This window comes from Ranitomeya variabilis, chromosome 2 (assembly GCF_051348905.1).
Source record: "Ranitomeya variabilis isolate aRanVar5 chromosome 2, aRanVar5.hap1, whole genome shotgun sequence".
NCBI lineage: Eukaryota > Metazoa > Chordata > Amphibia > Anura > Dendrobatidae > Ranitomeya > Ranitomeya variabilis.
Genome location: NC_135233.1, coordinates 359087920 through 359112116, shown reverse-complemented (window position 1 = coordinate 359112116; position 24197 = coordinate 359087920). Strand labels below are relative to the sequence as shown.

General features: G+C 44.7%; 1 protein-coding gene across 2 annotated transcripts in view; it reads left to right on the top strand.

Moving 5' to 3' along the window:
• LOC143805907 (cytochrome P450 2C8-like) overlaps positions 1 to 24197 on the top strand; it is an 86164-nt gene that overhangs the window by 25149 nt on the left and 36818 nt on the right. For both annotated transcript variants that reach the window (XR_013221352.1, XM_077285661.1), the window contains exon 6: positions 14448 to 14589. Coding sequence is in view for 1 of the 2 variants with exons in the window: in XM_077285661.1 (XP_077141776.1) it covers positions 14448 to 14589 (142 nt within the window). In the remaining variant the exon portion in view is untranslated. The remainder of the gene's footprint in view (positions 1 to 14447; positions 14590 to 24197) is intronic.

Genomic DNA, 24197 nt, shown 5'->3' with positions numbered 1-24197 from the left:
GGTAAGTCCCCATGAATACCCTTACATCCCCAGCTCAACACAGACATTGCTCTCCAGTCCAAGACTGGGTTGTGAGACTGCAACCATGGCAATCCCAGTACCAAATCGTCATGTAAATTATACAGCACCAGGAAACGAATAATCTCCTGGTGATCCGGATTGATACGCATGGTTACTTGTGTCCAGTATTGTGGTTTATTATTAGCCAATGGGGTGGAGTCAATCCCCTTCAGAGGAATAAGAGTCTCCAAAGGCTCTAAATCAAAACCACAACGATTGGCAAAGGACCAATCCATAAGACTCAGAGCGGCGCCAGAGTCAACATAGGCGTCCGTGGCAATGGATGACAAAGAGCAAATCAGGGTTACAGACAAAATAAACTTAGACTGAATGGTGCCAATGGAAACAGACTTATCAAGCTTCTTTGTACGCCTAGAGCATGCTGATATAACATGAGTAGAATCCCCACAATAGAAACACAATCCATTCTTCCGTCTAAAATTCTGTCGCTCGCTCCTGGACAGAATTCTATCACACTGCATACTTTCTGGCGTCTTTTCCATAGACACCGCCAGATGGTGCACCGGTTTGCGCTCCCGCAGACGCCTATCAATCTGAATAGCCATTGTCATGGACTCATTCAGACCTGCAGGCACAGGGAACCCCACCATAACATCCTTAACGGCATCAGAGAGACCTTCTCTGAAAGTTGCCGCCAAGGCGCACTCATTCCACTGAGTAAGCACAGACCATTTACGGAATTTTTGGCAGAAAACTTCAGCTTCGTCTTGCCCCTGAGATAGTGCCATCAAAGTTTTTTCTGCCTGAAGTTCCAAATGAGGTTCCTCATAAAGCAAGCCCAAGGCCAGAAAAAACGCATCCACATCGCGTAACGCAGGATCCCCTGCTGGCAATGAGAAGGCCCAATCTTGAGGGTCACCCCTGAGCAAGGAAATCACAATCCTAACCTGCTGAGCAGGGTCTCCAGCTGAACGAGACTTCAGGGACAAATAAAGCTTACAATTATTTCGGAAATTCTGGAAGCTAGCTCTATTCCCTGTGAAGAACTCCGGCAAAGGAATTCTCGGCTCAGATACCGGAGCATGTACCACAAAATCTTGTAAATTTTGTACTTTCGTGATGAGATCATTCAAACCCGCAGTTACACTCTGGAGATCCATTATTGTCAGGTGCACACAGAGCCATACAGAGATTAGGAGGAGAGAGAGAAAAAAGACTGCAGCAAGGCAGACTGGAGGAAAAAAAAAAAAAAAAAATTCCAGCAGACTTCTTATAACTCTCCTTTCTCAACCTGGGTCTTTAACACTTTATTGGCCGGTCAAACTGTCATGATCTCTGCAGGCAGAGATCATAGCAAGCCTATAGAGGGACAAGCTCTCGGAAGATGGAACTATACTGACCATGAACTAAGCCTGCCGCGCAACTAGAAATAGCCAGGTAGCATTTCCTATTTATCGCTAGATGCCCAGCTCTGGCCTAAGACCTAAATAGCTAGCAGAGGGAAATATAAGACCTGGCTCACCTCTAGAGAAATATTCCAAAGAAGACAGTAGCCCCCCACATATAATGACGGTGAGTTCAGATGAAACAACAAACGCAGCAGGAAAATAGTCTTAGCAAATTTGAGGTCCGCTTACTAGATAGCAGAAGACAGATAGTATACTTTCATGGTCAGCAGAAAAACACTAACAAAACACCATCCAGAGATTACCTTAAACTCTGGCATTAACTCATAACGCCAGAGTAGCAATCCCTGATCAACGAGAGCTTTCCAGACACAGTAACAAAACTTCAGCTGTGAACTGGAACAAATAGGCAAAACAAAACATGGACAAAAGTCCAACTTATCTAGTAGTAGTCTAGAAGCAGGAACAAGCACTGAGAGGCATCAGATAACATTGTTGACCGGCAAGAAACCACCAGAGAAATGAGCTTAAATAGCGACACCCACTACTGATGGAACCAGGTGAAACAGGAAAGAGGATGACAAGTCCAATTCCACAAGCGGCCACCGGGGGAGCCCAGAATCCAAATTCACAACACAGACCCCCTTTTTAAAATAGGCAATTGTGCATAACTGTCCCAATTGGTATCTACCGCCAATCTCCTGAATTCAGTGGCATACTCAATAACAGAACGTTTAGCCTGGCGTAAAGACAACAAAGCAGATTCAGCGGTTGCACGGCGACTAGGGTCATCAAACATTAATGCCATCCAAGAAATCATCCAAGTCATTTAACCATGGGTCACGAGACTCAATCATCGGATTCGCCCAGGCGAGCACTCGTGAGGTTAGTAGCAGTATTACACACAATACTTTGGATCTATCAGTAGGAAAACGATCAGCATGCACATCAAAATATAGCATACATTGATTCACAAAGCCACGAAATTTGTCGCGATCACCATTAAATCTGAATGGGGGCAACTTAGGTGGGCTAGCTGGTGGCGGTTGCCCAGAGGGTAAAGTCACTTGTGCAGCTATTTGCGTGCTTATGTCCTGAAAAGCCCGTCCATACTGGGACTCTATGCCAGCAAGTTTGTTTTCCTGGGCTGCCATGCGATTGCTTAAGTCCTGCAAAGTTTGTCCAAACACCTGTTGATTGTGTTCAAAGCTTCCAAACTTCTTTTGCAGACCTTCCACATCTTTCTGCAGTGATCTAATTATGGAAAACACCTGCTCTAATCTGCTCTCTGCAGTCATTGTTCCAGCAGTCTCCTTTTTTTTTATGGCTAGATTATCCTGTAATAATTATAGGGGATAATTCAGGAGACTCTTTGCGTGGAACAAGACAACAGGACACAGTTTTATAAGTGGTAAAGTTTATATTATCAGACGGTGATTCAAGCAGGTGCAGAGAGAAACTCAAGTCCACAACACTTGGTGCAAATAATAAACGCAGCTTAGCAGTCAATAGGAAACTTCAGAGGTAGATGCAAACAAACAGAAAGTCTATGAAGCACAGTTATACTTGAGGAAACTTGACACGAATAGATCCTTGACTTAGTCCAGACACAGATAGATATGCTATTAGGCAGTTCAAATCATATCTTAGCTCAACCAGGGAGGCCTGGTTAATAGTCTCAGGTTTTGCAGAGGAGAAACAGCTTACATGTCCAGCAAATGCAGATGGAAGTAACACGAGCAGCAGATGAAGGAGGATTACTGAACACTGGTGTATGCAGCAGGAACTCAGGGCAGTGTGGTAGGATCTCCAACACAGGTTCACAGGAGCAGGTGTAGGTGCAAGGCCTGGGAGTAATCAGGAGCTGGATGCAAAGCAGAATAATCTAGCACAGACTGAAGGCTGGGGTGGAGTTTTATAGCAGGAAGACAAGTGCACATGAGACCAAAGACGCCATGTTGGAAAAGGGCAGTAATGCACAAAAGGTAAAAAATGTTCAGAGTCCTGGCACCACCACAGGCAGAGTTTCAGTAAACCTTAAGCTCTTTAAGGTACACAAATGTGAAGTGTTTGCCATCAAGTATGTGGTTTCACCAATGGGGTGTACGTTTTTTAAAAATATACTATTGCCATCACAGCCCCCCTTTCCCAATCTTCACGGGCCTATAACAGTACAAATCATGTTCACCCAGGTCATGTCGTAGGAGATAAGGAAGAGACATTGCAGGAGACAGCGTTAAGAATTAGGGCCAATGTAGTGGTGTGCGTCTCTGGGACTTATAATGCAGTGTATGATCTGCCAAACAATTCCCCAATGGGAGTACCTTTTTTAAAAAAAATACTCTAGTGCCATCACATGCCCCTAGCCCAAACTTCAACAGCCTATAACAGCATACTGAGCAAGTTCACCCTGGTAATCTGGTGGCAGGTACATTTTAGATTGCAGGAGACCGAGTTAAGAAATCGGCCAAATGGAATGTCATGCCCAATTCCCCAATGTAAAATCCTTTTTTTTAAAAATAAGAGTGCCATCACAGCCCCCTTGGCCAAAATGCACCGTACAGAGCACGTTCACCCTGGTGATCTACTGGCAGGTACAAGACAGATTGCAGGCGACCGAGTTATGAAGTAGGCCCAATGTAATGTCATGCCCAATTTCCCAATGTGTTGTCCTTTTTAAAAAAAATAAAAGAGTGCCATCACAGCCCCCTTGCCCAAAATTCACTGGACTATAACAGTACAGAGCGCGTTCACCTTGGTGATCTACTGGCAGGTACAGGACAGATTGCAGGAGACCGAGTTAAAAAATAGGCCCAATATAATAGTAATAATAATCTTTATTTTTATATAGCGCTAACATATTACGCAGCGCTTTACAGTTTGCACACATTATCATCGCTGACAAATTCCCTATCAGTATGTCTTTGGAATGTGGGGGGAAACCAGAGTACCCAGAGGAAACCCACGCAAACACGGAGAGAACATACAAACTCTTTGCAGATGTTGTCCAAGGTGGGATTAGAACCCAGGACTCTAGTGCTGCAAGGCTGCTGTGCTAACCACTGCCCCACCGTGCTGCCCAATGTAATGTTATGCTCAATTCCCCAATGTGTTGTGCTTTTTTTAAAAAAGAAAAAAAGAGTGTCATCACAGCCCCCTTGGCCAAAATGCACCATACAGACCACGTTCACCCTGGTGACTTACTGGCAGCTACAGGACAGATTGCAGGCGACCGAGTTAAGAAGTAGGCCCAATGTAATGTCATGCCCAATTGTGTTGTCCTTTTTTAAAAAAATAAAAGAGTGCCATCACAGCACCCTTGGCCAAAATGCACAGTACAGACCACGTTCACCCTGATGATATAGTGGTTCTGGATGAGGAGGATGAGGATAAGGAGAAGGATAAGAATAAACAAACCAAATCTGGAAGCATATACCCATGTGTGGTTGTGAAGAGGTGCATGAGAATACATCTCCTCCGAAAGGGAGAATGCATTTGAGGTTATGTTTCGCTGTTTTCACAGGGTGGTGTACAGAAGTCTTTCCCAATCCAGTATGCAACAAAGAGCGTGTGCACTACTGTTAAGAGGTGCACAGGTAGGTTCCCACACCATACAAATCAAAAGAAAAGAACCTTGCACTCAACTTAATGCTCGTGATTATTTATTGTAGTACCCCAAAAAACGTTTCGGTCCGAAATCTGGACCTTCATCAGTTACTACAAGTGAAGTAAATAATAACCAAAAAATTATACAAATCAACAAAAGTATATACAAAGACATGAACAAATATAAGATTCTGAAAAGCATATCCAAAAGTACGTCATGATGCAATATAGTCATAGACATAGGAAATGTCAAGCAGAATAAGACCTGATCAAGTATAGAGGCACTTAATGTTAGATTTAAGGGAATAGGGAAAGAGAGAAAAAAATGACACGTACCGTACTTAGGATGAAAATAGGGTTAGAGAGGCACATATGCCTCAAGGCACAAATTTAGTCAGCGTCTGAGAAGGTGAGGCAAAATAAGGCAGGGTGTTAACCACGAAGAGACCTTGTGCACGGTGAGTGATATAATCAGAGCATACCTGGTAGAAGCGCTGAGCAGAAGAAGTATGAGCTAGGACTAAATAAAGGTATCTATTAGAACTGTGTGTTCACACTATATAGCAGCAAGGTGTCCCAGACAGGAACACGACCATAAGATGGCAGTGCAGGGGCTATAGAGTTATTACCTGTGTCCCCAGAACGTGGAATTCTTGTGCCGACATCAGACGCGGTTTCCCCCGCTTCCCCCCGCTCGGCCCTGTTTATTTTTATAAGAGTCAGCTTGTCAGCATTTTCAGTTGACAGGCGGATGCGCTTATCTGTTATAATTCCACCAGCAATAGAGAAACAAGACGTGCACTCTGGGAATCGTGTGGTTGGTGCTGGTTGAACCCGGAGAAATCCAGATCATACAAAATCAGAAGAAAACAACCGCACTCAAAGTGTAGATTTGCGTCATAAATGTAAGGACTTTAATAGGAACACCACAGTGATACAATCAATTGTTGAGGTATTGTAGAGGTAACGTTTCGGCCCTTTTTTTGGGCCTTTATCAAACCTCACTGTAAAAGTACAGAAAATAATATAATTAGAAAACATGTGTGAAGCAGAACGAAAATATACATATGCAGCTTACTACATCCAAAGCAAGAGAATGTAGACAAGGTGCCACAAATAGATGACATACAAAGGGGAACCCATACAATATCATAATATTTACAATATTTACATACTATATACAAAAAGAAGCCCTAGATAATGTAGTCAAAATGGCAGTGAACTGCTACAGAACAAGGAGGCGGGGGCCAAGGAAGTGGACAACGTTGTCTACTAGAATACAAAAGTAACGTTGTCTACTAAAACAAAATGCAAATACAAGACAATAGATTGATACATGGGAGAAACAGTAGTACTAGCAGTGTATATGCAAAGTGTTAAGCATACCTGACCTTCAGGAAGGAAGATAAAGGAAGTAAGCAACGTAGAACACAGTGGCTCCTAGGGAGGGTAAAGAGAATTGTAAGATAACAAAAAAAGGCAGGGAGGGGTAGAGATAAGGACCAGGAAGCAGCAGTACAACGGTAAAAAAAACCAAATAGTAAAGAAAGCCCTGGTAGGCAATAAAGGATAAGTGCACATACCACTTGGGAAGGAGAAAACTGGATAATCCGGAACAGCACGGATAGGGGATATGGTCCCTGTAGAAGCTAGAGACACAGGGGTGCAAATAGAAAGAGGGGATTATAAGATGAACAGGCACTGGGAGGGGTATGCAGGGGCGCATGGCAATGTACGGTACCTGTGGGTCCTATGTCCGGAAAAAGCGGCTGTAATGTGAGTACTGGCTGGTGGCTGTGGGTAAAATAGACCCAGAGCAGGAAGTGAGGTAGGGTGGGAAAAGGATGACGTCAGACGCGGAGCGACAGGGACGCACAAGGCAGGGGACCTTGGTGGAACGCAAGGTGGAGCGCAAGGGGCGGGTGCATGCGCCGTGCTGCTGGGCTGAGTGGATAGCGTACGGCGCCTGTGTACTGCAGGAATGGCAGCTGCGGGGAGCGTGGTGGTATGGCGCATGCGCCAGGCGGCGGTGGTCCAGCTAGGATGCAGCCGAGAAAATGATGTAGTAGGGGAGGGAGCCAGAGGTACACATGTGAATGGGCCAGGAAATGAAGGCAGATGACAGGGAGCGTGATGTGGAAAAAAAGGAAAGGAGAAAGAACATAAAGAGGCGGGAAGGGCGAGTGGGGTAAAAAATGAAGAATGAAATAAGAAAATAAAGATAATCATAAAAGATAAAAATAAAAAATAAAGAAATTAGTCAAATGAGAAAATGGATATGTTATGATGATAAAAATAAGATGAAATAAAGACATGCAAAAATAGAAATAATGAAATGAATGAAAGCGATGGAAAAAATAATGGAAAAAATAAAAATAAAGAATAAAGATAAAAATAAAAAATAATAAATATGGAAAATAAAATAAAAAAATTAAAAAATAAAGGGAAAAACAAGAAATAATGGACATCGGTAAAAAGCAAGCTTGTAATGAGGAAATGTGGACCGAAACGTTACCTCTACAATACCTCAACAATTGATTGTATCACTGTGATGTTCCTATTAAAGTCCTTACATTATGACGCAAATCTACACTTTGAGTGCGGTTGTTTTCTTCTGATTTTGTATAATTCCACCAGCGGCACTAAAAACCCTTTCTGACAGAACGCTAGCATAAGGGCAGGCCAGAACCTCCAAGGCGTAGAGAGCCAGTTCATGCCACGTGTCCAGCTTCGATACCAAATAATTCAAAGGCACAGAGGAATCATGGAGAATCTTTGTACTATCTGCATTGTACTCCCTCACCATCTTCCCAAACATTGCACTTCTTGTGACAACACCCATTGCCTCTGTGCTGCCACGATGAGAGGGTCTGATAAAACTGTCCCAGGACTTGGCCATTGTTCCCCTGCCTGAGTTGGATTATACTTCTGTTCTCGCTTGGAGTCCTTGGTTGTACAACAAACTCTGACGTCTGCTGCCAGCGTTCTCACATAGGAATTTTCTAAGTAATTCCGCTACAAGGGCCCTGTGGTACTGCAATATTTTAGTACACCTCTCTGCCGCAGGCAGAAGAGATTGAAAGTTCTCCTTGCAGCGTGAATCTAGAAGTGTCTCCAACCAGTAATGAGTGTCACCCCAAATTTTGATGATCCGAGAGTCACGTGAAATACAGCGCAACATAAAGTCAGCCATGCGTGCCAGACTACTAACAAGCAAGACGTCCGTGTCCTCACCTACAGGACGACTGACGATGCTGTCCTCCTCCTCCTCATCCTCCACCTCCCTGTCCTCAGGCCATCTCTGCTGAACAGAAGCTAATACAGATGTTTCTATAATGCATGAAAGTAGCTCCTGTTCTTCCTCCTCCTCCTCAATGCCTACCAATCCACGTTGAGAAGACATGAGGCTGGGCTGAGTGTAATCCCCCTGTATGTTTCCTTGCTCCATGTCCTCATTCTCCACCTGCAATGCATCCTCTTTGATTGTGAGCAGAGAGTTTTTCAGAATGCTGAGAAGCGGGATGGTGATGCTAATTATGGCGTCATCGCCGCTCACCATCTTGGTGCAGTCCTCAAAGTTTTGGAGGATGTTACATATGTCTGACATCCATGTCCACACCTGAGGTCTTATGTGTGGAGTCTGACCTGAAATTTGACGGCCTTGTTGATGTTGGTAGTCAACAACGGCCCTCTTCTGCTCAAAAATCCTTTCCAACATATGCAACGTAGAGTTCCAGCGTGTGGGTACATCACATAACAGTCAGTGAGCTGGAAGCTGAAAATGCTGCTGAAGCACAGCAAGGGCGGTTGAAGCAGTAGCTGACTTTCTAAAATGGGCAGACAGACGGCGTACTTTCACTAGCAGATCCGGCAGCTCCGGGTAGCTTTTCAGAATATGTTGAACCACAAGGTTAAGCACATGGGCCAAGCAAGGTACGTGTGTGAGCTCACCTTGCCTCAGAGCCGCCACCAGGTTATGGCCATTGTCACACACGACCATGCCTGACTGTAGGTTCAGCGGTGTCATCCAAACATCTGACTGCTCTTTCAGTGCTGTCCACAACTCTTCTGCATTGTGCAGTTTGTCACCTATGCAGATTAGCTTCAGCACAGCCTGTTGCCGCTTGGCTGAGGCAGTGCTGCAGTGCTTCCAGCTTCTGACTGATGTGTTGATTTCAGAGATAAAGGATGAAGAGGAGGAGGTGCAGGAGCTGTAGACTGTGGGGGCAACCCTGATTGACGTAGGGCCAGCAATCCTCGGCGTGGGGAGGATGTGTTCCATCCCAAGGTCTGACTGGGTCCCGGCTTCCACTATGTTAACCCAGTGTGCTGTCATTGAGATGTACTGTCCCTGCCCACAAGCACTTGTCCACGTGTCCTTAGTTAGGTGGACTTTCCCAGTAACAGCATTGTTTAGGGCACGGGTAATGTTGTGGGACACATGCTGATGTAATACCGGTACGGCACACCGGGAGAAATAGTGGCGACTGGGGACCGAGTACCTTGGGACGGCCGCCACATCAGGTTGCGGAAAGCTTCCGTCTCAACAAGCCTAAAAGGCAGCATTTCTAGCGTAAGCAGAAGAGAAATATTAGAATTAAGGACTGTGGCCTGTGGGGCGTTGGCTGGGTATTTCCGCTTGCGTTCCAAAGACTGGGTTACAGACAACTGAACGCTGTGCTGGGACAAGGATCTTGACGGACTTGCTGATGGTGCTGCTTGACTGATGGCCACAGCAGGTGCAGGGCTAGAGGCATCTTCACATGCACGGTGTACTGAGGATTGGCGTCTACGCAAAACAGTGGAAGAAGCAGTGGTGTGACCAGCAGGCAGTGGTCCTGGAGCCTGGGGTTTGGTCCACAAAGTCAGGTGCTTTGCTTGCATGTGTTTGATCATTCTCATGGTGGTCAGGCTGGTTGTTTTGCTACCCCTGCTGATGCGGGCATAGCAGGTGCTGCAAATGGCCTGTTTGGGGTTATCGGCAGAGTCTTTAAAAAATAGCCAGGCACTCAACTTTTATAAAGGTATTTTTTTTATTCCAAGCGGAAGTGCAGTAACAGCAATGCAGTAACAGCAAAACGTTTCGGTCATAAACACATGACCTTCATCAGTTACCTGCTGTAATGCTGCAGACACGGTGTCCGCAGCAGGTAACTGATGAAGGTCGTGTGTTTATGACCGAAATGTTTTGTTGTTACTGCATTGCTGTTACTGCACTTCCGCTTGGCATAAAAAAACCACCTTTATAAAAGTTGAGTGCCAGGTTTTATTATACGTATCACTAAGGTTTTGGAACCTACCTGGGCACTTTTATATAGAGCTGTGCACACGCTTTTTTGTTGATATTTAAAAAATAGCCAGACTCGGGAAGATCTCACAGGTGGAATGGCAACTTCACTCATGTTGTTATTATGGGGAACGGATGCACGCCCTCTGTCTGTGGCCTCCACAACGCTTCTTCCTGCCTGTTGGGGGATATGTCTCCTTCCCCATTTGTGCTGCTGTCCTTGCTATGCATGTACTCCTGCCAGGTTGGGTCAGTCACTATGGCATCCACCTTGTCTTCCACATCCAAACCCTGCTCCTCCTCCTGACTTTCTGGCAATTGTGTCTCATCATCGTCCACCTCTTGTGACACTTTCCCACCATCGCCTTCGTTTGACCGGGGCTGGTCAAAGCTTTGGGCAGCTCTACATGCGATCTCATCTTTCCCCACTTCAAGTTGACCAGCAGAGATTTCTGAATCTTGAAATGGAAAACTGAACAGCTCTTCCGAGTGTCCAAGTGTGGGATCAGTTGATTCAGGGCACTCGGCATGGTGGGAGGAAGGAGGATCAGGGTGAGGAATATCCTGGCCACACTTACGGCTACTCAGACTTGACCGTGTGGAAGACAATGTGGTGGTGGTGGCTAAGTGACTGGAAGCATTATCCGCTATCCAACCAACAAACGTTTCACACTGCTCTGGCTTCAATAGTGGTTGTGTGCTGTGGTCCCCTAGAATCTTGGACAGGAAGGTCGAGTGAGAAGATTTGGGTCTTTGTTGTTGCCCACTTTCACCTTGCCCACGGCCTCGTCCTCTGGATGCACCATCAGCATCGCGTCCACTTCCCCGTCCCTTGCCTCTTGCCTTAACCATTTTAAATGGACTACTGCACTATTTCAAATGCTCAACACAAATGTCTTTATTAGTAGCGAAATAATATGTGATCAGTGTGCCTGCAAAACTACGATTTTTCAAACCCAAACACCAGGCAGGCCTCAGCCTATTTTTTTTTTAAGCTAATTTATGTGAAATAGTGCTGTATAGAATTTGAGTATCACACTGCCAAAAAATAAGTACATCGGCCTCCAATGCCCAAACTTGGAGCACAGAGATATATGACGGCTGTAACAGAAATACCACACTGGCAAATCTGTGGCCTTTGTATTTTTTTTATGCGAAATAGCGCTGTATAGAATTTGAGTATCACACAGCCAAAAAATAAGTACATTGGCCTCCAATGCCCAAACTTGGAGCACAGAGATATATGACGGCTGTAACGAAATACCACACTGGCAAATCTGTGGCCTTTTAATTGTTTTTTATGCTGAATAGTGCTGTATAGAATTTGAGTATCACACAGCCAAAAAATAAGTATACTGGCCTCCAATGCCCACACTTGGAGCACAGAGATATATGACGGGTACCACAGGGGTCAGTATTGGGCCCTCTTCTTTTTAACATATTTATTAATGACCTTGTAGGGGGCATTCAGAGTAGAATTTCAATATTTGCAGATGACGCTAAACTCTGCAGGGTAATCAATACAGAGGAGGACAATTTTATATTACAGGATGATTTATGTAAACTAGAAGCTTGGGCTGAAAAATGGCAAATGAGCTTTAATGGGGATAAATGTAAGGTCATGCACTTGGGTAGAAGTAATAAGATGTATAACTATGTGCTTAATTCTAAAACTCTGGGAAAAACCGTCAATGAAAAAGACCTGGGTGTATGGGTGGATGACAAACTCATATTCAGTGGCCAGTGTCGGGCAGCTGCTACAAAGGCAAATAAAATAATGGGATGCATTAAAAGAGGCATAGATGCTCATGAGGAGAACATAATTTTACCTCTATACAAGTCACTAGTGCGACCACACTTAGAATACTGTGCACAGTTCTGGTCTCCGGTGTATAAGAAAGACATAGCTGAACTAGAGCGGGTGCAGAGAAGAGCGACCAAGGTTATTAGAGGACTGGGGGGTCTGCAATACCAAGATAGGTTATTACACTTGGGGCTATTTAGTTTGGAAAAACGAAGGCTAAGGGGTGATCTTATGTTAATGTATAAATATAGGAGGGGACAGTACAAAGACCTTTCTGATGATCTTTTTAATCATAGACCTGAGACAGGGACAAGGGGGCATCCTCTACGTCTGGAGGAAAAAAGGTTTAAGCATAATAACAGACGCGGATTCTTTACTGTAAGAGCAGTGAGACTATGGAACTCTCTGCCGTATGATGTTGTAATGAGTGAGTCATTACTTAAATTTAAGAGGGGACTGGATACCTTTCTGGAAAAGTATAATGTTACAGGGTATATATATTAGATTCCTTGATAGGGTGTTGATCCAGGGAACTAGTCTGATTGCCGTATGTGGGGTCGGGAAGGATTTTTTTTCCCCATGGTGGAGCTTACTCTTACCACATGGGTTTTTTTTGCCTTCCCCTGGATCAACATGTTAGGGCATGTTAGGTTAGGCTATGGGTTGAACTAGATGGACTTAAAGTCTTTCTTCAACCTTAATAACTATGTTACTATTAAATACCACACTGGCAAATCTGTGGCCTTTCAAATTTTTTTATGCTAAATAGCGCTGTATAGAATTTGAGTATCACACAGCCCAAAAATAAGTACACCAGCCTCCCATGCCCACACTTGGAGCACAGAGATATATGACGGCTGTAACGGAAATACCACACTGGCAAATCTGTGGCCTTTCAATTTTTTTTTAATGCAAAATAGTGCTGTATAGAATTTGAGTATCAGACAGCCAAAAAATAAGTACAATGGCCTCCAATGACCAAACTTGAGCACGCAGATATATGAGGCCTTTTTCGGTGAATTTAAAACACCAAAAAAAAAAATAGGGGCACAAGGGTAGCACACACAACTATGCTACATATGCCTGACAAACCATAACTTTTCAACAGGCCTCAGTCTGACAGAACACACTGTGTACTTTTTTTTTGGGTGGGGGGAATTTTTGGAAAAAAAAATAGGTATATAGACAGTAAATAAGCTGCAGCAGCAGGCAGTTATGGAGCTTTGGAAAGGATGCAGTGGGACCAATGGAAGCACATACAGTGCCTGCAGGCCTTGCACTAATGTGGATATGCTGTGCCATGCCTACCTAGCGCTGCAATATCGGGACCCACGAATTAGCACTAAAAAGGACTTTCGGTTTCTGAGGAGTTGTGGTAGTAAGAGTTGCAGACCTACACTAACTCTAAAACCATGATTCTGTCCCTATCTCGGCAGCAGCTCTCCCTACTCTCGCTGAAACAGGAACAGAATGCGGCGAGCAGGGCGGTGCCAGGTCTCTTATACTCGGGATGATGCTGGACGGCCCAGCCAATTACTGCACGACCACAACAAAGATGGCTGCGGCGTTTCATGGCCTGGCAGACAATCCCTGCACCGTGATTGGGTCTCTAAAGTCCACCAAAACTACTGGGTTGAGACTGCAGTTACCGCCGAATAATACCGGAAATGCTCGCTGCTCGCTGAGTACGCCGAGCATAGCGATACTCGGGCGAGTAAAGAGTAGTGGCAAGCACGTTTGCTCATCTCTAGTGATAATCTGTAGTAACAGAACCTTAATCACAGCCTTTTTTAAATTCTTTACCTACTGTAGAGAAGGAGGGCAAAATTAAACCCCTCAGTCTTATTTTTAATTCTTGTAGCGTAAGATGGGCAAGCCACATTGTTTAAATCCTAAAGAAAAATCTCCAAAATATGCTGTGGTAATAGTCCAATAGTCCAGTATTAGACTGGTACGCGTCACTTAAATACAGCCGTTAGTTACCACCGTTTACCATCCGTTTTTCAATAGCCAGAAAGGTTGAGGTCACTTGGAAATTACTAAGGCTTTGTTTGCATTATAAACCTCAAAATGGTTCAATACAGTCCTAGGAGATGTCAGGGTTATATTTATGGTACATTATTTCTGGGCAATTAGAGGATTTTTAATGATTCGCAGAAAATATATTCACCATGAAGCAAAAATTTCTTCAAAATTCAGAAATCAATCATTCTATTTCATTGCTCTTGTTCTGACTCTTATTTAATGTTTAAAGAGCTTAAAGGCTTTTGACAAATTTTCATATTTAAAATAATAGTGAGTTTTATGTATTTATTTTTTGTAGGAAAAAAAGAATCAAGATACAGAATTTCACGAAGAGAATCTACAGGCAACAATAACAGACTTATTCATTGCTGGAACAGAGACAACAAGTTTGACTCTGAGATATGGTTTTCTTATACTTATGAAATATCCAGAAATACAAGGTAAGAATTTGAATGTATTTTTATTTAATTATAAAGGTTCTCTCATAGCATCATGGCATGAGTACTGGTAGCACTTTAGCACTGGTGTCTGATTGGGTCCAAATTTCTTCCCATCATCGTATATGGTAATTTTGGAGATCTTGTTACAGATTTTGCAACGGAGCCTAGGAGTTTCATATTGAAAATTTAAATGTTATCTGTGTTTCATTTGCTTAATAAAAGAATATAAATATAACGCTGAGTAACTTCACACAGACAAGCCATAAGTCGGGATAGTCAAGGAGTCCGAGGTCAAAAGCCAAGAGGAGACGTCATAAACAGAGGGAAGAGACAAAAGTGTAGTCAGGTGACGGTCCAAGGTGAAAATACAAGGAAGATAGAGGATCAGAATGCAGGAGTTATATAGTCGGATGGTAAAAGCAAGGTCAAAGGTTAGGCAACGAAAGATAATCAATCAAAACACTAGGCACAGAGAAAATCAACCATACTTAGCTGAAGCTACGTCTGGCAGACATCTGGGACTAACAGCTCAGCTAAGTAGCTGGACAATCACCTAGGACAATGAACACCTAGCGACAGCCAGCAACTCAGAGTCTCAGATTGGATGGCTGAACTGTCAGTCAAAACACTGACAGCTCAGAACGTCCCTGCACCAGACTGGACCCTGAGCTATCAAAGTATTGACAGCTTTAGCATGCCCCTGTACCAGATTAATTAAACATAACCCAGCACTCAACTTTGCGGTGAAGAGCTGAAAAGAATTTATTGATCCCAATGCGTGATAAAGATGTTTCGGTCCCTACACGGGGCCTTCATCAGTAACAGTAGCATGAATGTAGTTATGAGAAGAGGATTTCCACTTAAGGTAGGGACATAGCCTGTGTCCTGTGGTGCCGCGGTATCCACCGCTGTGACAGCAGGGTGAGGGTAAAACAGTGTGGCAATACTTTATTGATCAACAAAACAGGCAAATAACATGTAGAACCCTCCCAGCAAAACACCCAAGATGGTGCAAAATTAATTTTTCTCACCCTTCCGCTTAATCACCGGGAAAAGAGCAGCTGTGACTTCAAAATTTCCAGGTCCAACTACCCCTACCTGTGGCATGCACAGAGAGGAGTTATTGAAAAGCTTAGAAACTGACAGTCTATTGAAGTACGAGGCCAGGTGACTGGATGGCCACAACCTGGCTACTCTGAATATCTCCATGAAGCCAGGTGACTGGTAGGTCCCAATCCTGGCCTTCTCAATCGTATACATGGGTTCAGTGATGGTCAATAGAGCAAATGTGTATTCTTTCAACTGTGGCTGTGGACCCCTAAGCTGGCATCCTGTAGAATGTCAAATCTGTGTCCCTTGTGATTGGGCCACAATGTCTTGGCTGCTGTCTTGTAGTGTGTTCCTAGGTGTGGTTTTGCAAACAGTCTCTGGTTCTTTTGATCTCTGGATCTCTTGGATGTCTTGTTAGAGAGGCTTTAGAACAATAAATAAGCAACACAGGTTAACTGCAAAATTTTTGATCCCTCGAAATAATAGAAAATTTGCATAACAATAGGGAACTTAAAACGTAATATTTAATATTACCATTAAAATATCATAACACAACACCCATAGAAATCAGAACTCCCAGCAAGGCAGCCAACCATATATGCATCAAAAACTGAATGTTCTATGAACTGAATTCAATGTTCTTACAATGTGGGCAGTACTTCAATTTACAAATAAGTATAAAAAAGGACCCAGTTGTGTGGAATCCTTCATATGGGAGGCTCTTGAATAATGCCAATAATAGTGGATCACTCCTGCCTTGGCTGCTATATCCCCTGAGCAAGTCCTTCAAGGATGAAACGCGTTGGGCGGTGGCCCTCTCTTGGATTTGCTTAGTGAACTCTATTCTGGCATGGATAATTGCCTCTATGGGTTGTTGTTTACTGCTCCATAAGAGGTTCTTTCTGTAACATCAGAGAATCTATTGCCTATGGGTCTGGTGAGACTGTTCTAAATTCTTTTATAGGTTTGATTATTTATAGTTTACCTTTCAATGATTGCAAGTCAACCAACTGCATGGTGTTAGGGCTAGAGGAACGTATATAGATAGGTAGCTACAAGGTGTGTTCGCAGACCGGGGTCCACCGTGCAGAGAAATCTTCTGCAAAGTAACGGTGGATAACCTCTGAGCTCACACGTGGGTTAAGCTTCACCCAGTGTGAACTGGAAGCGATCTCTGTTGACTCACAGAGTCGCGATGTACACAAAACTATTGCCCTAACTAAGGGTTGTGCTTGCTCTGGAACTCTTCTGTGCTAACCGCACACATGAAGGAACCAGATGCTAAGCCAAGGCTAATTGCCCTCACTGAAGCTAGCTTCCTGCCTGAGTATACAGTCCCAAAGCTACAGCCTCACACCACATAAGTAAAGAGTGGTATAGTATCCACTGGCTTAAGCCAAATACATTTGATACTAGCTCATGGCCGTGCAGCAATGTGAACCTTTTACAGTTGCAGCTCTTTCAGGACCTTTCTGGTGGACAAATGGGAGCTGCTACAGGGACTGAGCGTGTGACCCCAGACCTCCAATGAGAGGTCCTACCGTGGGCATGCTCAGTGCGAGAAAAGCAGGACTTAGTCCCAGAAAAGCCTGCTCGCCGCTGACCAATGCTAGCTACAAAGGGAAGGCAGCAGTAACTAGTGTTGAGCGATACCTTCCGATATCGGAAAGTATCGGTATCGGAAAGTATCGGCCGATACCGTCAAAGTATCGGATCTAATCCGATACCGATACCCGATCCCAATGCAAGTCAAAGGGACGAAAATATCGGAATTAAAATAAACCCTTTATAAACTTGTAGGTTCATTCTACATGAAGGAAAACAACTAAGAATAATGTAGGATGTATTGGGGGACGTGGCGGAGACATTGAAGGCACATAGGTTTAGCCCAATCAAATAGAATAGCAGGATTTTGTTTTGTTTTTTATGACGTTCGGCGTTAGAAAGATTTTGACTATGTAAATTTTTTTTTTATTTTGTCAGATATTGATGTTTCACTACTTCCACGCCCTTCACCTTCTTTTTTACTTCTCCCACACTTTCTTCTTCATTATCCTCATCATCAGCTTCTTTGACATCAACTTCTTCACCTTATTCATCTTCTTCTTCATCTTCTACCTATTATTTTTTTTGTTACATTGTTCATATTCTTTTTATTTTACTATTATCTTCTTCATATTCTACTTCTTCATCATATTCTTATTTGTGACAGGCATTCCCGTAGTTGTTATCTATAAAAGTTTAAAGATTACACCTTCCGTTCTGCCACAAAACAGTTACATTTGTCCGCGTTCAGTTTGGCCTGCAGCATCAGGCTTTATCCAGGGGCACCACGAGGAGGAACGGACTCACCCCCATACACTGCTTAGTCTTCTTCTGCTTATAATTTAGATAATATCTTTTGCTCTGATATTTAGTGTTATGCTTAATGTTCTTCTGCTCTTTGTTCTGCAGCCTCTTGTTCTTCTGCTTCTCGGTCTTCCAGGTCGTCGTCGTCTCCAGGGTCGTCGTCTCCGGGGTCGTCGTCATCGGGGTGGTCTTCAGGGTCATCGTCTCCAGGGTCGTCGTCATCACGGTGGTTGTCGTCTCTGGTGTCGTCGTCATCTTAGGGGTGGTCTTCCGGGTCATCGTGTTTAGTCTCTTGAACTTGGAAATGTAGCAGAAGGTACAAGAAGGCTGAGAAAATGCCGAGAAACAGCTGATGGAACTGGAACTCGGATGGCTACCCGAAGGTCCAAGAGCCAATGGAACTACCGAGGACCAGCTGACGTTACTGGAACCCGGTTACTAAGCAGGAGGTACCCGTGCCTGAAAGCACTACCAAGGACCACCTGACGTTGGTGGAACTCGGATACCCAGAGGGAGGCACCTAAGCCAAAGGCTCTGCCCGGAACCAGCTGACGGTACTGGAACCAGGATGGGGAGCAGAAGGTGCAAGAGCAAAAGACACTGCCGAGAACCAGCTGACGGTGCTGGAACCCGGATGGGTAGCCGAAGGTCCAAGAGCTAATGGAACTACCGAGGACCAGCTGATGTTACTGGAACCCGGTTACTAAGCAGGAGGTACCCGTGCCTGAAAGCACTACCAAGGACCACCTGACGTTGGTGGAACTCGGATACCCAGAGGGAGGCACCTAAGCCAAAGGCTCTGCCCGGAACCAGCTGACGGTACTGGAACCAGGATGGGGAGCAGAAGGTACAAGAGCAAAAGACACTGCCGAGAACCAGCTGACGGTACTGGAACCCGGATGGGTAGCCGAAGGTCCAAGAGCCAATGGAACGACCGAGGACCAGCTGACGTTACTGGAACCCGGTTACTAAGCAGGAGGTACCCATGCCTGAAAGCACTACCAAGGACCACCTGACGTTGGTGGAACTCGGATACCCAGAGGGAGGCACCTAAGCCAAAGGCTCTGCCCGGAACCAGCTGACGGTGCTGGAACCAGGATGGGGACCTATTCAAGCTTGTCTTCCTAGAGCCCCAACTGGCGGTGTTAGAGCCCAGGGTCAGCAGGAGGAGGAGAGGGAGCAGAGTGTAGGCCGAAGCCTGCACTGGCGGCAGCTTTGGGTCTGTTGTGCCTGCGTGGCAGTTGCAGGACACGTTGCCGGCTGCACAGCAGGGGAACAGCTGGCGGTGCTGAACCCCACTGACACATTGGCTGGTGTTTTTCTCTGTGCAGCTAGCAGTACCGGGCCCCAACTGGCGGTGTTGGAGCCCGGGCTCTGCAGGGGGAGCAGAGTGTAGGCCGAAGCCTAATTGAACCAATTTCAAAGGTAACCTTTAACCCCCCCTCAGGGGTTACAAACTCGAAGAGCCACAGCTTATGCAGCAGTAGTGCTGCACAAGTCAAAGGTTGCTCTTTTAATTTTTCTCCTTGCACATGCTGATTGAAACACGTATAACATTTAGCCCTTTATACAGTCAAACTGTGTTGGAGGCGCGAGTTCCCTTCGTAATGAGACGCAGCACAGATGTCAAGAATCCCACCTTGGTGCTGGGTGCAGCCTCCTGAGCGTTGTTATTTGCTGTACAGGAGTCTGCGCTGTCGTGTTATCCCCTGGCCTAGCGCTGTTAGCGCTGCCCATCTTCTGACATCATTTAATGTCGGCCGGTGCGGTTCGCGATGACCACGAATCCCAGCCCCGCAGTGTCTTAACATTGTTAAAACACTGCGGGGCTGGGATTCATGGCCTGGCGCAGCACATATGTTCGCCTCTCACACTCGGGTCCTTACACCCGCTTCAGACTGTGCGGCGTCAGCTGATCCCTTATCGCATGCCACGGCCATGAAGCCGCACAGTCTGAAGAAGGCGGAAAGAGATGAGGGACAGGCGAACTGATGCACTGCTCATGCCCATCAATCACACCCTCGCAGTCCCAATAAATAAGACACCGAGGGGCGTTGTGTGGGTCAGGGCGGCCGCAGAGGCGCAGGCAGCCAAACAATGATGCCAGAAGACGGGCAGCGCTACCAAGGGGTTGCAGCGTGTCATTACAAAGGAAAGTCACACCTCCGGGACGGTAAAATGGTCACACAGAGGACACATTTTTGACGTGTTTTCAGTTCCACATGTGCGGGGAGAATACGTTTATGAGCCACCTTGCACACATGCAGCATTACCGCTGTACAAGGTGGCTGTAAAACGTACAAACGCCTGGGGGAGGGGGGACAGGTTCCCTTCAATTTCAGTTCTTGTGTCTGCGTGGCTTTTGCAGGACACGATGCCGGCTACACAGCAGGGGAACAGCTGGCGGTGCTGAACCCCACTGACACATTGGCTGGTGTTTTTCTCTGTGCAGCTAGCAGTACCGGGCCCCAACTGGCGGTGTTAGAGCCCAGGGTCAGCAGGAGGAGGAGAGGGAGCAGAGTGTAGGCCGAAGCCTGCACTGGCGGCAGCTTTGGGTCTGTTGTGCCTGCGTGGCTGTTGCAGGACACGTTGCCGGCTGCACAGCAGGGGAACAGCTGGCGGTGCTGAACCCCACTGACACATTGGCTGGTGTTTTTCTCTGTGCAGCTAGCAGTACCGGGCCCCAACTGGCGGTGTTGGAGCCCGGGCTCTGCAGGGGGAGCAGAGTGTAGGCCGAAGCCTAATTGAACCAATTTCAAAGGTAACCTTTAACCCCCCCTCAGGGGTTACAAACTCGAAGAGCCACAGCTTATGCAGCAGTAGTGCTGCACAAGTCAAAGGTTGCTCTTTTAATTTTTCTCCTTGCACACGCTGAATGAAACACGTATAACATTTAGCCCTTTATACAGTCAAACTGTGTTGGAGGCGCGAGTTCCCTTCGTAATGAACCATGTAAAGTATGTCGGGAGCACAACAATTGAGTATATATAACACCTAGGGAGCCACACAATGCATGGGGAATATGATACTGAACAAAAAAAAAAAGGAAAAGACGCTGCATAAATGTGTGCACACCTATATATCAAATATGTCAAAAACTTTTATTGATAAGAAAAAAGCATACCAGATAAAAAAACATTAAAACCATACCATAAGGATCAAACAACAAACACATCAACCTCCTCAATATATGACAAAAAAATCACAGCCTAAGATGACAAAAGAATACTACTGTTTTATATATAAGTGCATAGGTAATAATATAACTATAAGAAGGCTACACGTAGATATATCGTATAAATAAAGCACCACAGATGCCTATGAACAGTGGGCGTCCCCACAATAAAACACACCATAAATAGATAACCCCAAAGTATGCAAAAATAAATGAGGAAATAGGTGATGTGTAGAATGATAGCAATGGGGCACATGAGAATAAGCCACTATAAATATGTATACCGATAACGGTTATGATGAAAAAAATGTACATGTATAATCAGTGTGGCAAAGCAAGTAATGCAGCCAAGGGCACAATCAAAGACAGTAACCGGCTCCCAGCAGAAAGAGAGGAGCCAAAGTAGTACCATGTCTGACGGCTGCCATAAAAGAAAACCCCAATGCTAACGGCTCTGCGGGCAATAAGGAGGAAGGTGCGGGAGAATCCCACGCGTATCGCCGCGCTATGCGGCTTCGTCAGGGAAAGGTGACTCTCCTGATGATAATAACCGCTATATGTAGCGGTCGTAATGACCCAATATTGTACCGGTGTGTGGCATCCAGGTGACTGACCGGAAATGGAGGAGGAAGGGAGGCGCAGGCGCAATGATCTGTAAACACCAAGATACAGTGCGCATGGTCAGATAGACAAAGTGGAACATAGCCGCCTGAACCAATGAGTGTGCCTGCAGAAAAGAGGATGACTGCGCAGGCGTGAAGCGACCAAAAACAAAAGGGAAAGGAGAAAAAAGTAAATAAAATAAAAGAAATATATTGTGCGGCCGCACAAAAGAATAAAACAGCAGACAGTACCGGTTTAGACCGGGTGGAGTATGTTAGTTAGGGAAGAGGAATAATGAATATTAAAGCAAGGGGGGCCACGAATGGATGGGCGGAGGATACATATATAAATATATACATACACACATATGTATACATGCATATATACACATGCATATAGAAACCAGGCACCTGTACAAGGAGTAGCAATATGAATATATAATACACACATCATATGAATATATAATTTGAATGAAATAATGAAAATAAAGAAAATTAAAGAAATAATATATATATAAATTACAATTTCTAACCAAATACCAACAAATATACCCATAGAAAAATATATATATATAAATAAACGGAAAAACGTGTAGATAAATATGTACACATGTATATATAGATCATCCAGCAGGGAAAAGAATGTTCAAAGTCCAGAATTCTTCTGCGATAGTCTCAACATATGGTAGGGCATCAACCCTTGTTACAAAAGGCCTTTAATGGAGAAACACACAGGTACCCAGTCAATATGAAGTTCCATGAGAGTAATGATCATTACGAAGCTCTGATCAATGTTCATGGCCAAAAGTTTCTTCCATCAAGCCGGATCAAAAATATATATATAGATGTCGTGAAATCATTAATATTATCGAATCAAGGACAGTACCAATAAGGTCCATCCAGGGAGTCCCAGACGCTGGCTTGCATGATAGCATTGGCCGCATGTTGAATTCCAGAATGATGGCTCCACCAAACCCAGTTATCCCAAAAAGCCAGTATAAAGGAGTTCCTCATTCAAGCCGGAGGGTGAAATAGACTTTAAACGAAAGATCCAGCGAGCCTCATGTTGCAGTAACCATCTGTGCCGATCACCACCTCTCTCATTAAACAGAATCCTCTGCAGACCAAAAAATTGGGTGTTAATAGACTTTCCTCCATGTACTCTAAGATAATGAGCTGCTACCGGGGTTAAAACCTTACCCTTCTTATGGTCAGAATGAGCTAAATGAATTGTGGATAGATGTTTTTGAGCTCGTTTTCTCAATTCCTGCGACGTCTGACCAATGTAAACCTTGTGACATGGGCAAATAATAGCGTAAATAACAAAACTGGTCTTACAATTAATATATTGACAAAGTCTGTGATCAGAATTGTCTGAGGGATTATGAAAAAGGTCCCTGGTAGGTGGCATATAGGGGCAAAAAGTGCAATCTCCACAGGGGAAAGAACCTCTCAGTCGAATGCCACGATTTAAACCAACAGCAGGACGTGAAAAGTGACTTCTAGTAAGTATGTCACGTAAGTTAGAAGCTCTCTTAGCGGTCATCAAGGGTCTGGAACTAACACAGGCAACAGTTTGGGGATCTGAAGTCAGAATATCCCAATTTTTTGTCAAAATGTGCCTCACCTGGTTCCAGTTTGTACTGTACTCCGTGATGAATCTGACTGAAGAGTCCTGCAATCGGGGACGTGATACCAACAAGGAGGCCTGGTCCGATGATCGGGCTCGCTGGAAAGCTTTGGAGATCACCTTTCGAGGATATCCTCGCTGCTGAAACCTCAGAGTCAGGTCCCTGGATTGTTCCCTAAAACTTTCATCAGAGGTGCAGTTCCGGCGGACACGAAGAAACTGTCCTGTAGGAATACCCATCCGGGTATGCTGGGGGTGGAAACTCTGATATTGGAGTAGGCTGTTGGTAGCCGTAGGCTTACGAAATAAGTCTGTCACCAATCTGTTTTCCTCCTTGGAAATCCGAAGATCAAGAAACACTGCTGAGTCGGGGGAACAAGAGTGAGTGAGGAAGATGTTTAATGAGTTATTATTAAGTTCCCTAAGAAATTGTAAACAAAAATTTTCAGTACCCGTCCATATGAAAAAGACATCGTCTATGAAACGATGCCAGTGTTTGACATGTTCATGAAACATCTGTGAACAGAAAACGATCGTTTCTTCCCACCATCCAAGAAAAATATTGGCAAAGGCTGGCGCACATCGTGCGCCCATGGCCACGCCTGATACTTGTTTGTAATAAGTCCTGTCAAATAAAAAATAATTATGACGTAGGACAAAGTTCAATAAATCCAAAATAAAAGAGTCATGAAAACGGTTTGTACCATTGAGTCGATCTAGAAAAAAGGACAAAGCTTTAATGCCGTGAACATGATTTATATTCGAATATAGCGATTCAACATCGCATGTTATTAATAACTCC